This window comes from Halichoerus grypus, chromosome 13, assembly GCF_964656455.1.
Source record: "Halichoerus grypus chromosome 13, mHalGry1.hap1.1, whole genome shotgun sequence".
NCBI lineage: Eukaryota > Metazoa > Chordata > Mammalia > Carnivora > Phocidae > Halichoerus > Halichoerus grypus.
Window position 1 is genome coordinate 68,496,284 of NC_135724.1, and position 14,275 is coordinate 68,510,558.

At 56.5% G+C, this 14,275-nt stretch overlaps 1 protein-coding gene across 2 annotated transcripts; it reads left to right on the forward strand.

The window, feature by feature from the left end:
• The first annotated feature begins 353 nt into the window (after positions 1-353).
• Positions 354-13,044, forward strand: GUCD1 (guanylyl cyclase domain containing 1). Of its 2 annotated transcripts, none has more exons than XM_036110925.2 (6): positions 354-566; positions 5,248-5,332; positions 6,159-6,324; positions 7,518-7,609; positions 9,489-9,730; positions 10,454-13,044. In XM_036110925.2, the coding sequence occupies exons 1-6, from the start codon at positions 524-526 to the stop codon at positions 10,543-10,545; spliced, it is 720 nt and encodes a 239-aa protein (XP_035966818.1). In that variant the 5' UTR covers positions 354-523; the 3' UTR covers positions 10,546-13,044. The 2 variants fall into 2 exon arrangements, with proteins under 2 accessions (XP_035966818.1, XP_077916831.1); XM_078060705.1 differs by having other exon boundaries at positions 12,413-13,044.
• Positions 13,045-14,275: the final 1,231 nt, after the last annotated feature.

Sequence of the window (14,275 nt, forward strand, 5' to 3'; positions counted from 1 at the left end):
AAGTGCGGCCAGGCAGAGACGGAGTTCGCTAAGGTGAAGAGTCTCCGGGGAACCAGTGCCGGTGGAAAGGCAGGGCTGGGGGGCCGCGCTTAGGAGAAGGGGCGGAGCTTCCGGGGAACGGAGGCGTGAAAGGGCCTGCGCGTCTGCGCGAGGAGTGGGGGGAAAGGGGCGGGGTTACCAGAAGCCGAGACTGCCAATGGCCAGGACCCGTTTAGATCCGGAGGCTGGGGGCCTCTAGGAACAGAAGTCAGGGGAAAAGAAAGGGAGGGGCTTCTTTGAGCACCAGCGAAGGGGTGGGGTTTAAAGAAGGGGCGGGGCCCCGAGCCGAAGCCTGGAAGGGGCGGGGCGGGGCTTGGGGCGGCCCTGCCGCCGCCTCCCCTTCTCCCCACCGCGGTGGAGGTGGCGGTGGCGGCGGCGGTGGCGACGGCGGAGGAACCTGACACGCACCAGCCCCGCTCCCGCCCCAGTCGAAGCCGAAGCTGCAGCCGGACCGGGGCCATGGGCGCCCCGCGCGGCCCGGGTCATGAGGACGGAGGCGGAGGCAGCGGGGCCGCCGCTCGAGCCCGGTCAGTGTCTCCCCGAGGGCCCGGCCTTCGCCGGGGGGAACGAGGGGGACCCCGCCCTAGCGCGGGCAGGGTCCAGCCGCGCGACCTTGGGTCCACCGCCGCCACGGGCCGGGCTGTAAAGCTTTGAGCGATACCTGGCCAGGTGTACACTCCCGCCTTGGCCGCTCAACCCCCAGCCCGGGTCCCTTGGGATTTCCTGATACTCCTAGGGCTGGGACCCCAGTCAGCTCTGTGAAAGCGGTCATGGTGGGAGGGTCCTGGTTGCGGTGCAAGGGCGGCACCTTCCCCAGAAGCGAAAAGTCCTGCTGGAGCGCCTTAGGAGATCCCGCGTCCCCTCCGGGGAACTATGGGGGAACTGAGGCCTAGAAGGGCAGGGACCTGGCTGAGAGCATAGAGCAATGGATGTGCCCCTTACCCTGGCCTCCCAGACTTAGCGGTTTGTCTTGCTGTAGTTCTTGACCCTCGGGTTCCTTCTGCCCCCAGGTGGCCTGAGTTCCTTTGGGGCAGAAACTAAGGCTGACATTCAGTGCCGTGGTCCTCAGTTTGCTTCTCTGAGTGGGGGAGGGGGAAAGGAATGATTCCTGCTCTCCAGGTTGATGAGAAAGAGAAAGTGCTAGTAAACTCTAAAGTGAGGTGCCAACTCATGGGAGAGGTCAAGAGCATGTGGGACCCTACGCTAAGACATCAGGGACCTTGGTGTGACACCCAGGGAGTGGTCTCTTTTGTGAATGCAGCAGGGCATAAGGTCTGATGCTATCCTGGCATTTGCATCCCTACTCTTCTAGTTATCTAACTCTGTGATCTTGAACCAGACATTTGCCTTTCCTGAGTCCCAGTGAAGTAATGGCTCACATTCATAGAGAGCTTTCCATGAGCGGACACTGTGCTAAGTTGTTTACATGCAATGCCTCATTAATCCTCATAAGGACCCTTTTGTAAAGTAGGTTACCATTGTTACTTGCACTTTTGCACATGAGCAGATAGAGTTGAAAGGAGTTAAGTATCCAGGGCTTGCCTTCTTGGACAACAGCTGCCAACTGAAGCCAGGCCAGGGCCTTACAGGCAGACCCTACTTTTAGGTGGGACAGTCCCTTGGCTCCAGGCATCAACATCTGGCAGTAGTTCTGGGCTTGGAAGGCCCTCCCTCTCCTTATCAGCCCCCCACAGGAGTATCTCTGGATCCCTGTGAGCTGACCTGCCCATGCCAAGACTGGGGATGGCCATGTGGGAGTATTTAGCCTTGCAGGGCCTGGGGATCAAGGGGTTCTAGGATCAGGGCAAGAAGAGGAGGGGCAGTGGAGTTCACAAAGACCCTAGGGAGCTGCTGTCCTATGCGACATTTACAGCTGGAAATAGGGAAAGGCACAGACAGAGGCAAAGCCTGGCCATTAAGATGACCCAGCTAGCTGGTGCCAGAGCCCAGGCTGCAGAGTAAGGAGGGAGCCGTGAACAGAGGGGCTGTAGTCTGGAAGCCGGGGTGGGGGAAATTGGGGGAGGGGTTGGGGCATTGTTGTGACAAGTAGGCCTGGGCATCTCAAGGGATAAGGCCTTTTTGGAAAAACACCTTCCATTCATCAAGCATGTCTGAGTGCCTGCTTTGGTTCAAGGGCTGGGGCGAGGCACATGCAGCCCTGTCTCTGCCTGCCACTGAGATATTCTCAGTCTGTCCAGTGGGGAAGGCAGACACGATCCCCTCAAATACTCATATTGAAGGGCTCAGAGAGGGAAAGAGACCAGAGCATTTGGCTGTTCAGAGATGGGAGACAACATTCCAGACTAAGGGATCTGCAAGAGCAAAAACTGGGGAGTAAACAGCCTGTGTAGAGAGAAATAAAGTTTATGGCCACGGTGAAGGATTCTTGAAAAGGGAGGCATTCCATCATGAGAGAATAGCACCTTGCATAGAGCTCTCTCTCCACTCAGCCCATCGGGGGGAATTATTTTAGACTATGAATCTGGAGGGCAGGACTTGGGACATAGTCATCTTTAGTGTCCCCAAACCATAGCACACACTGAGTGCTTAATAATTTTATTTCTTAAAAAAAAAAAAATAGGTTCATTTCTTCTAACAAATGTTTGTTGAGTTACTGCTAAGCATCAGATACTAGGCATTGGGAATAACAGTGAACAAGATCAGCAAATTCTCTGTCTTCAGGAAGCTTACAGTCTTGTGGGGAGACAGAGTAGCTCTATTTTATTTTTTATTTTTCTCATTAATTTTGCCAAGTACTTTGTGAAGGAAACAAACAGGAGGCTGGGAAGGGGGGACCCTCTCCCCGCAAAGGTGTAGTCAGAAAAAAGCCTCTCAGGGGAGGAACATTTGGACTGGGACCTGAATGACAAAAAGGGGCAGCCTTGAGATCTGCAGGGGAAGAAAGTTCCAGACAGAGGCAGCTGTACGTGCAGCTGTACAGTGAAGCCTGATGGGTTTCCCACAGTAACTGGAACTGAGTGAGTGAGGTGTAAGGGCCAAGGTGAGGGTGGTGGGGCCTGGGGCTGGCAGGGAGCTGCAGGCCATGGTGTGGAGTGACAACTTTATTCTAAGAGCAATGGGAGACTGGGACTGGGATCCCTCTGGCTACTATGTGCAGATGGGAGAGGAGCTGGGGGTGGAATTTAGGACAGAGGCTAAGCAGAAGTCAGGCTGGACGGAGCCCTCAGAACTGAATCCAAGACAGTGGGAAGAGGCAAATGCGGGAAGGCCTCGAATGATGGCCTGGGTTCCTTTTAGAGGCATCTGGGGTCAGGGGGAGGGAACAAAGCCTCAGCCCAGTTGGGCTCAGGGCGCCAGGGCCCTCTAGATGGAGCGCAGGGTTCATGTCAGCACCTGCAACACGCTCTTGCCCTGGGTGCTCATAGCACTCTGCAGGCTGGCATCTGTGGCGGTCCATTTCGTAGAGGAAGAAGCAGGCACAGAGAGGCCAAGTGCCTCTCCTCAAGTGACTCAGCCAGCAGGTGGCCTATACTCACCCATGCCATCCTGCCATCCATAGGCCCTGTTTCATGCCCTTGGAGGTGGGGAATGGAGGGGGGAAGGCCAGTACAAGGCAGTGAAGGAGCAGTCACGGGTCCCTGCGTCCTGAGAATGTACAACAGCTCAGCAGGACACAGACAAGCTCAATGCAAGGGTCCTCTCCTGTGAATCAAAGCATGAACTCTGGCCTAGCAGAGTGCAGATGAGGGAAAGGGTGTGGCCAGCCTAGGATCAGAAAAGGCAACAGAAATGGTAGCATCTGAGCCAGGCCTTGAAGGCTGGGGAGGGTTTAGACATAGGAGAGTAGGAGCTTGGGACTCGCTCCAGGCAAGACGCTGCCCAGACAAGGCCAGCAGGTTGAAAGGCCAGGACAGACAGGACCTGCTGGTTGCTCCCTGCAGTGGGAGCCGGGGCTGGCATGGCAAGTCGGCTTCTGGGGTGCTCTGCACAGGCAAGTTGTGGGTTCAAGAGAGACCCCAGAGACCCCCCGAGATGAGGAAACAACGTGGGCTGGGTTTTCACATGCTAAAGGAGTGTCATGAATGAGCAGTGGGTGATGATCACTGAAGGGAAGTCCCTCCCATTTCTTCAGACTCTGAACTTTGTCCAGATTCATGGGATCCTGGAGTAGGAGGTTCCAGTAGGCCACATTCCAGCTGGCCCCCCCTTAGCATGCTGTTCCCCTCTGTCTTGTGTTCCCTGACTCTCACTCTCTAAGGCACACCCCCACCATTTCCCCGGCCTAGCCCTCTGTTTTTCTCTTACCCTTCCAGGACAGGAATCTGTTTGTGTCACTTACCACCACATCTCTGGTTCACATGCCAGGTACTAGGCTCTTGGGAAATATTTGTTGATTGAATGACTGAATCAGACCAAAGTCCCCCACTTTAGAGATAGCCAGACTCAGTCCAGCAAGAGGAAGTCAGTTGCTCAGCCCACAGCCAGGCTGTGACAGAGCTGGGGCTAAAATGCCGAGGTCGGGCCCTTTCTACTCCTCCACACCGTTTGACAAGAACACACTGAGAGATTACCTAGGGTAGCATTGCACATACACAGATTACATGACAGTCTCCCTTCCGTCTAACTGTGGACTTCATACTTTGGTGGCCCTGGGGGCTTTGGAGTTGGGCAAACCTCCAGGGGCCTCATGAATTCAGGCATGAATATCTGCTGAGCATCTCCCATGTGTCTGCCCTGTGTGCTAGCCTCCTTGGAGGTCCCACCAAAAAGAGAGGCCTGTAAGGCTGGGACTGCATGTAGTTGGGGGCTAGGCATGATGGAGAAGTGACATCCAAAGGCAGGAGTTAGGTCAGGCACCTGGGAGGCCAGGAGAGTTCAGGCAGGGGGAAGAGGTGTGCAAAGGCCCTAGGGCATAAGGGATCACAGCAGGTGAAGGTTCTGCCTAGAGGTCGGGGGGAGGTGAGAGGGCAGAGGGTGCTGGGGCAGCAGCCATGAAGGCATTGTCCTAAGAGATATAGGAACCAGCCCATTGGAGGATTTTGTGTAGGGCTGACCTACTCTGACTGGTGTTTGGGGGAGATTACTGCTATTGTAAGGAGAATGGGTTGGGGCACCCGAAAGGCTGTTTGCTGGCCCCTGAACAGCCCCTACAGGATCTGGGCAGGAGCCGATGACGGTGGCCTCAGTGGGGGTGGCAGTGACAGGCATAATGCTAAGGGTCTGTGACCTCCCTGTGTTTCCACGCAGGAGACTTTGTGCAGCTGCCCGTGCCCATCATCCAGCAGCTCTACCACTGGGACTGCGGCCTGGCCTGCTCCAAGATGGTGCTGCGGTGAGTGGGCAGGCCCAGGCCCTCCCCATCCACACCATCTGCTCTGGCTGGAAGGAGAAACAGGGAGAGACTTGGGTGGGATTCATCATCCATATGGCTTTTCTTGGGTGGGGCTTACAGGAGGCCCAGCTTCCATCCAGGCTTGGTCCCATCTGCAAAAGCAAGCAAAGGGTGGACGAGGCCTTCTAGGTAGCGGCTCTGGGGATAACCAGGGAAGTCCCAGGTACCTGGGCCTGGTCCACAGAGTGACCCCATCACTGGGACACGGGACCTTCCAACTTGAGGCTCCTGCAAGACTGTGTCATTAGGGAGCCAACTGTTGAACTAAGGCTGTGTGAATATCACAGGAACCTTGACTGTCAGAGCATAGAGCGCCATAGTCATCTCCTTGTAGGAGACTTTTCAGGTAGCTGCCAGGAACCCCAGAGCAACCTGTCCCTTACCTGTTTTATATCCTGGAATTCCAGGCAAGATCATGTTCAACAAAAGGGTTCTGTGCCTAAAACTTAGAAAACCACTGATGTGGTCCAAGCATCTCATCCTAGAGATGAAGCTGGTGAGGCCTGAGAGGTTGGCAACTTACCCGAAGTTACGTAACCTTCAAGAGATTCAAGAAGCAGAATCCTTGACTCTGGGGCCAACATGGTACCCCAGGCAGCCTCAGGTCGTGCTCAAGAAGTAGGCAAGATACAGGATTTCATGACAAAGGCTGGAACCTTTGGGGAGTGGGAGCCCTGACAGTGGCTGGTGGGCCCCTGGGAGGAGGGTGGCCCTAGCCAGCTTGCCCACGTGAGCAAGCCAACCTCAGCAGCCCATCTGCACACAGGTACCTGGGCCCGCTGGACGACAGTGAGTTTGAGAGCGCCCTGCAGGAGCTGCGCCTAACCAGGAGCATCTGGACCATTGACCTGGCCTACCTGATGCGCCACTTTGGCGTGAGGCACCGCTTCTGCACTCAGACCCTGGGTGTCGACAAGGGCTACAAGAACCAGGTGGGCAGCCAGCCACCAGGCCTTCACCTAGGTCCAGTAATTGAAAGGGGGTATGGTCAAGGCCTGGACACCCGAGTGGATACACAGGCGTGCAGAGACCAGACTCTATGGGTAGGACTTTCGATCTAGCCAGCCTAGGTGACCTTGGGGTCCAGCCTGCTCAAAGCCTCTGAGCAGTGAGACTCCTATTGCCCGCCTTCAAGAGCACTTGATGATGTGCAGAGGAGCATCTCAGGCTGCCTTCCTGCATCCTTTCCTCCTGTCGCTCAGGGCCCAGGGCCTCAGAGCATGTCACTCTGACCCTACCCTGCCACCACTTGCCCATTTTCTTCCTTGTCACAGGGACAGATGGCTCCAAGCTGGATAATTGGTATTCCGGAAGAAAAACTGAAATACTGTCTTTCCTATTTTTTTTTTTCTTTTTGAAAAAGAAAAAGATAGCCTCACCATTATACTAGTGCACCCCCCACCCCCCGCCGGCCACCGACCCACGTAGTTAGAGCCAGTCTTGCCTGCTACAGAGGCACACGTTGGCCCAGGCTCCCAAACTTGGCAGAGTAGAGTCTCTGCTGGCCTCGTTGGCAAGAGGGTTGTCACATGGTGGCCAGGGCCAGTCAACCTAACTTTCCTTTGACCCTTCCAGGCCAGGGGAGGAAGGCTGATGGATCTGGCTTGATCACTGTAGCTGCAAGGCAGAGAAAATAGCCCAAGAACAGGGTCTCTCCTGCTTCCCCCACAGGGGCTCTAGCCCCCTTCAGTCCCCTACACCAAATGAAGTATGTTCCCTGGACCTCACCTTGCTAAGCCAAACAGTGGAGGAGCATCTAGGTGGGCTCAGCCACCCCTTTGCTCATTTACCACAGACTCCTGCTCATGCCCACAGGGTACACAAGCCCAGGGATGACTAGCCTTGCTGGGGGAGCTGACCCGAGCTCAGCTGCCTACCCATCTCCTGAGCATCCTCCTCATGCCTCTGTATAGTCCCATGCACTCTGGCCAGCCACCCTGCTGTTGAAGACACACACAGCATTCTGCCCAGGCATGCTACCGGGCAGCATTGCCATCTCCCCTAGCAGACTGGGCTCCTCCCCTCTTTGACCATCTTTAACTCCATCATGTGCCCTGTACTTCATCCAGAAGGGGCGAGGGCAGCCAGGACAGGCAGCCCCTCCAACCTGCCCTACTGTCTTCAGTCCTTCTACAGGAAGCACTTTGACACAGAGGAGACCCGGGTGAACCAGCTGTTTGCACAAGCCAAGGCCTGCAAGGTGCTCGTGGAGAAATGGTGAGCCTCCCCTCACTCTTGCTTGTGTGCCTGCTCACCCACACACTTGCTGTCAGGGAGGCCTCAGGATGGCGTACAGGAAAGGCTAGGAACTTTGGCAGTCAGGCAGAACTGGGGTGTCCTACCCAGGTGGCCAACGGCATGGACTTGCCCTCCTGAGCCTTACTGTTTCTATCCATAAAATGGGGACAAGTGGGACTACGTGACCTGCTGTACACAAAACTGTGGCCTAGGATGGATCGCAAGCAGGCCCTGGAGGGACAGGTGAGCAAGACAGACTCCAGCCAGCCCTCAGGCTGCTCACAGAATGGTAGCTTGAGACAGAACACAGGAACCCTTAATGAAGTGGTGACAGCCTAAGGAACATGCTGGCAAAGTGATGGAGGGTGACAGGGGACAGCCCCCCGCGTGTAGACCTGGCCCTCAGATCTCCCCACAGGCTTCCGTGACCTTCTGTGGGTCTCCCCCATTCTCATCTATACATGAGGGCAGGATTCGGGCAGATCCCTGGGAGTAACTTGCCCCGATGCTAATATTAGACTTTCTTCTCCGGGCTGAGGTGCATTAGCTTAGATCCCCACTGGGCTACCCTAGACCACTCTGCTCAGGTCTCCCTGTTCTTGAATGACTTCTGTTTTCACTGTTAACATCATGTTACCACACGATAGGTAGTTACGAAAACGGGAAAAGTCTCCACGCATCCGTCCACCACACGGGCACATGTTGGGAGGAAAGGCACCCAATGTTCATTTAGTGGCACGTGCCACGTGCTGTCTTGTTGAGTGGGAGCTGGTGCTGTCCCGTGGGAAAATAGTGTGAGGGGCCCACAGTCACTGCTGGGAGCTCGGCCATGCTGTGATCCAAACCTGGCACTCTGCACCCTGTTATTCCATGGAGCATGGTGCTTTTCCTTCCAGCCTAGCCCCCGCTTTTTCCCTGTAGTTGAAATCCCGCGCTGGTACATACCATTGGGAACTCAGCCAGCTACTTCATTTCAAAGACCAAGTGGAAAAACGGCATGTTTCCCTGGGCTGAGGCAACCAAACCAGATTGCCACATGACTTGCCCGTGGGCTGGAGTTGGGCCAGGCCACGGAGGGCTAATGCCGTCGCTCCTGATGAGACCATGGAGGAAGGAGGCCCCTCGCTTAGGGGCCCACTACCTCACAGCCGCTCGCCCGTTCTGGATTCTTAGTTTGAAGAAATCTTAGTTTGCTGCCTTCTGTGGGGGCATTGAATGGGGCCATGCCTAAGAGTCTGCCTCGGGGAACAGCTGGCTCTGCGGAACTAGGGATCCCCTGGAAGCGCTGCTGACCTGCCCCTTCCCGGACAACCCTTTCTGCCTTGGGAGCCTTCGAGAAAAAAAAAAAAAAAAAAGAAAACTAGTCTTTTCAGAGAAGCATGTGGTTTTGAAACTGACAAAGCCACGCTTGGCTCAGATTTGGGGGATTAAATTGGACTGACAGCTTCCAGCGTAAACTGCATGTGATTTAGAGTAAATGACCAAGGAAGGTGCTCAGCAAAAAAAAAAAAAGAAAAATTCACCAGCCAGGCCGGGAGGTGGGGTCCCATGTGCTGCTTCAGTGGCCCGTGGCAGGGGCCCCTCTGGAGCTGACTTCCTGCCACCCCTGGAAGGACCTGACAGGGCCAGCTTGTCCTTGGGCACACTCAGAGCCCTCCTGCCCCCCGGCACTGGTCCCATGCTTAATCCTGGGCTGAGCCCAGGCCACAGTGACAAAGCAGGATGTTCCCACCTGCAAGGAGCTCAGGAGGGAGGGCAGATGAGCCGCGGCCCCAAGCTTTGTGATCCAGGCAGGGGTCCACTTGAGAGATGGGGAATGGGGTCCAGTGGCACCAGCTGACCCTCCTCCCGCCCACAGCACAGTGAGCGTGCAGGATATCCAGGAGCACCTGGCCCAGGGCCACGTGGCCATTGTGCTTGTGAACTCTGGGGTACTGCACTGCGACCTCTGTTCCAGTCCCGTCAAGTACTGCTGCTTCGCCCCCAGTGGCCACCGCTGCTTCTGCCGCACCCCCGACTACCAGGGCCACTTCATCGTGCTACGTGGCTACAACCGGGCCACTGGCTGCATCTTCTACAACAACCCAGCCTACGCCGACCGTGAGTGCTGGGCTGGCCGGGGACCGCGGGTGGGGCAGGCTGCATTCACCGTCCAGGCCCCGTGACTCCTTCTCATTCGACCCGGTGGCCAAGACTTCCCTCACTGCCTTTTCCCCAAAGCCTCGGCTCCTCCTGGGCTCCTGTCATCTGTGCCACTCCTCTGGCCACACACAGACTAGCCACACACCTGAGGCCATACCGGCCTTCACACCCCAGTCATTGCGACACCAGGTTAGGCCATCTGTCCCTCCCACACCACCAGCCCTACCCCACTGCCCGGGGCCCCACCTCATTCTTACTCTGCAGTTTCCTCCCCCCGCAGCTCCCTCACTGCAGCCTTCCCAGGACAGCCAGCAAGCACACTCATCAGAAAGGAAAGTCTGCCCAGTCCCAGCTCCTGCTCCAGATGCAGCAAGGGCTCCCCACCGCCCTGGGGACTGGAAAGGACTGCCCCGACTCTAGCAGACTTACCCCATGTGTCCTCAAGCATGTTTCGTCCCCTCTGGGCCTGACCTCCATCTGCTAAACTGGGGGGAGGGTCAGAGGATGAGTTCATGAAGGCTAAAGTAGGCAAGGAAGGCTTCCTGTGGGTGGAAGACGAGTGGCAGAGGGTGGCCAGGCAGGTGGGACATGGCCAGAGCTCCCCCAGCTCCCCTGAGCGTCAGCGAGGCAGGTGTAGTCCCCCGCCCTCTGAGCCCACTCTGCCCTTCCTGCCCCCAGCAGGAATGTGCAGCACCAGCATCAGTAACTTCGAGGAAGCCAGAACAAGTTATGGCACAGATGAGGACATCCTCTTTGTCTACTTGGACAGCTGACAGCGGGAGCCTGGTGTGCCCAGGCCCTCACACCCTGCCCCACCCGAGCCGGGCCAACTCAGGAGGCCTTGGCCCAGGCCCCGAGCTGCTGGGGCTTGGATGCGGAACTGCAGCCTTGACCCGTGTGACAAAGCCCCAGGGATTTCTTAGAGCCTGAGGCATGCGTGCTTTGTCTGCCAGCGTCATGCGTGTCGTCATGCCACTTAGCCTACGCACCTGCTGGTTGCTGGAGGCGTCCCCAGAGCATCTGAGTAGAGCCTCCCCTAGGACCCAAGCCTGACTTGAACCGTGCCCAGAGGACTTGCAGCCCTCTGGGTGCCCTTGTTGCCTGTGAACCTGACCCAGGGCAGGGGAGAAGCCTGAGCTCATCTCCCCACAGACCTGGGGATTGAGCCCTGGAGATGCCACTCGTCAGGATGGTGTCCGTGTGTTTGGAGACCATGTAGCCAACCCCGGCCCCCAGGGCTGTAGACTACTCCCGGCCTTGCTGGGAACTGCCCTCCCCCCTCCCCCGCCCCCAGAAGTGCTATAGACCTCCCTGTGCCCTTTGGTGGATGCCACCGCTCCCTCCCACCTCCCAGGGGACCCAAGTTCCTGTGGCTGGTTGCAAGGCTTCCGGGCCCTGGGGAGGGCTGGGCCTCAGGCCGAAAGGACGCTGAGCCCTCCCCCCGCAGCCCGCAGGTACTATAGCACTGTAGTTTGGAGGGCCCTCGGGTGTAGACAGGGCCCTGGCTCTTGCTAGCTAGCAGTGCTGAGCGTACTCCAAGAATGCCTGACCTGGAGGGCCAGGCGCAGCCGCCTGGGTCCCAAAGGTCCCCCAACCCGTGAGCCTTCCTAACACTAGCCTAAGCCCCGACAGTGGGGCCCATTCTCTGGGTGTGGGGAGCCCCAGGCCTCAGAGACCTGGGGGCTGGGGTGCTGGGGCCTGCACTCCTGAGGCAATGGCGGGAGACCGCCTGTGGCCTCCCACCCCCCCCAATCCTCATGCCAGGACCTTTTGCACAGAATGTTGGGTCTCTCCTGTCCTGACAGAGAAGGGTGGCACCTGCCCGGGGTCACACAGCACTGCACGTAACATGGACTAGACCTGTTTCCTTCTTTCTTTTTTTTTTCTTTCTTGGTGGGGGTAGGGGGTTGTTTGGTTTTTTGTTTTTTGTTGGTTTTTTTTTGCGATTTAAATTTTTCACTTGTGGGGAGTGAGAGTCACCCTCAAGTAAGACAATAATAGTGAGATTGCAGGTACTTTGGAACCACTGACACCTCTCTTCACAGAGCAGATAAGCCAGCCCACGTTCTCTTCCAAAGAGAAAGGGACTCAGGGCTGGCGGGCTGAGAGCCAGGGCCCCTCACCTTACGGACAAAAACTGGCCATCAGTCTCGGGGGAGTTTGTCCAGGACAGTGGTGGGGTTGGGTCTCGAACCCAGGTCTGCACCTAAAAGCTAAGGGAACTGGATCATTCCCAAAGGGGCCAAGGACACCCACCCCTCATGAGCTGTCCCTGGCAAAGGAGCAGGGCTGTCCCAGCAGCCACACTGCCCCCGTACCCCTGTGTCTTGGTCTTCTGTTGCCCAAGGCATGTCGCGGTGGTAGCTGCTACCCTCTGGACTGCAAACCATGCCCAGCATCTGTTCCCACCAGCCGGCTGACACCTCCCCACCATGGCTGCTCTGAGGGGCAGAGGTGGGCTCTGCTTACGAGGGCTGTCAGACCATCCAGCCGTATTGCTCCTCAACACCAGATGCAGCCTGCGGCCCAGAGGGACGCGCGGTCAGCTGGTTAGCTGCCAGTTAGCCACCCCGGTTTCAGGGACTAGCGGTGTCTTCAGACTGGTCTTCTCTCTTTTGCCTTAATGTTGGGCGGCCCAAGATCCCCGGGGAGTTCCAGTTTCACGCCCAAGAATACCACGTGCGGCAGCTGTGGGGTTTGGGCACCCTCAGGAAGGATCTGGCTCAAATTGTGGTGAGGATAGACGCATCAAGGGAAAAGGAAAGCAATGAGGAAGTGGAGCTTTGGATGACGGGGAGCAGCCTCCACAGAGAGCGGCCACAGCACCTCAGTCCATCACACGGCATGTAGAAACACTCAGTCCCGGGGCAAGCCGCAAGTTGGAGGTCACCCATCCGGAAGAATAACAAGAAAGCTACCTGTGCCTGAGACAGTGCCATCTGCCCGGGAGGGTCATGGGGGTGGAACGCAGACGTAAAGGCGTTCTTGCACACGTCCTGAACACAAGGCTGGAGAAAGCCCAGACTTCAGGAACTTCTGCCCATAGCACTTGGCACCCATGACCCCTGTCCACATGCTGGGGGCCCAGCGAAGCCACACTGGACACTTGGTTTTGTTCACTCCAGCCGCACAGGGACAAAAGGGATCTTTTGCATTGCAGAGATTTTCTACATATATATATATGTATGTATATATATATATATATATATACATATATATATTTTGTTTGTAATGAGCCATTCTCAATAAACATTATTCTCACTGCAAAATCAGTGGCATCCCCTGTCCCGCCTTTGTGAATTCTTGTTTCCCTCCCAAATTCTCAGCTTGAGCACATGCGAATCCAGGTCCTTGACCTGCCGTGCCAGGTTTTAGCTGGGACTAGAATCCTGTTTACTGCTTTTCAGTTCTGCCTCCCTCCTGATGCTTGTGCAGGGCTTAGGTAGGCACTGGTGGAGATGGAAGGGCCTCAGAGCTGAGCTTGATGGTGGTTCTTGAAGAGGGCATGGAGCGCGGACAGCCTTGGGCAGGAGGAGGGTCTGGGGGGATGTGGAATCGAATGAGAGGGACAGTGGGGCCCCCGGGAGGCAATAGAGTGGGGAGCCCTGCGGGCAGGACTCCAGCCCTCCCTGTACCTTCCGCCCCCAATCAGCAGCTCCCCTTATTTGCTAGCTATTGGGCTCTTCTAGTGTTACATTTGATAAGAATTCTATTTCTGAAAAAGGAAGTGTTTGGAAATCCTACCTTACCCGGCAGCCTCAGACCTGCCCTAGGTCCCACAGGGAGCTGACAGAGCCAGAACTGGCTTCTTGGGTAGGGTCCCAGTCTCTGGCCTCTGTTCTCGTCCTGACTGACTGCTGCTCTGCGGGAGAAGAGTGAAGATGAGGGAGGTGTTGAAATGGGGGGCCAAATATGGATGAGGTAGCGAGTACTGGGTAGAGTTGGCTGCCTAGAGCATGCAGGGTGAGGATAGTGGAGGACAGGCTAAGGATTCCTGGGAGGGGCCCCGCTGGGAGCCAAGGGGCCAGGCCAGAAGGGAGAGCTGGGTACAGCCGAACAGGTGCCTATGGCCCGGGGTCTCTCAAGCTGTTGGCCAGGGCTGCAGTCACCTCAGGGTTTGACATACTGGAGCGTCTGCTTCCAAGCTCACTGACAGGGCTGCTGGCCATAGGCTGCCTGGGTGTCCTCATGATAGAGCAGGTGGTAAAGACATGGAGGGAGGGAGAAAGAGGAAGGGAGGGAGGGAGAGATTGAGAGGGAGGGAGAAAAGAAGCACCCAGTATGGAAGCCACAGCTTTTTAATAAGCTAATCTCAGAAGTGACATCCTATCATTTCTGCAATACTCTATTTAGATAGTTAGAAGTGCATCAGTAAGTCCAGCATACACCAGGGATTTACACAGGATATACCACGAGGCAAGGATCACTGGACGTCTGGTGGTTACGTTTTTTAAGTCTTAGAGCTAGGAACACCCCTGGAGACGTCTCAGCTAGCACATCCTG

Coding starts and splice junctions, on each gene's coding strand:
- GUCD1 (XM_078060705.1), top strand. CDS start 524: ATGAGGACGGAGGCGGAGGCAGCGGGGCCGCCGCTCGAGCCCG. Junction 567..5,247: donor GGGGCCGCCGCTCGAGCCCG/GTCAGTGTCTCC, acceptor GTTTCCACGCAG/GAGACTTTGTGCAGCTGCCC. Junction 6,325..7,517: donor ACAAGGGCTACAAGAACCAG/GTGGGCAGCCAG, acceptor TACTGTCTTCAG/TCCTTCTACAGGAAGCACTT.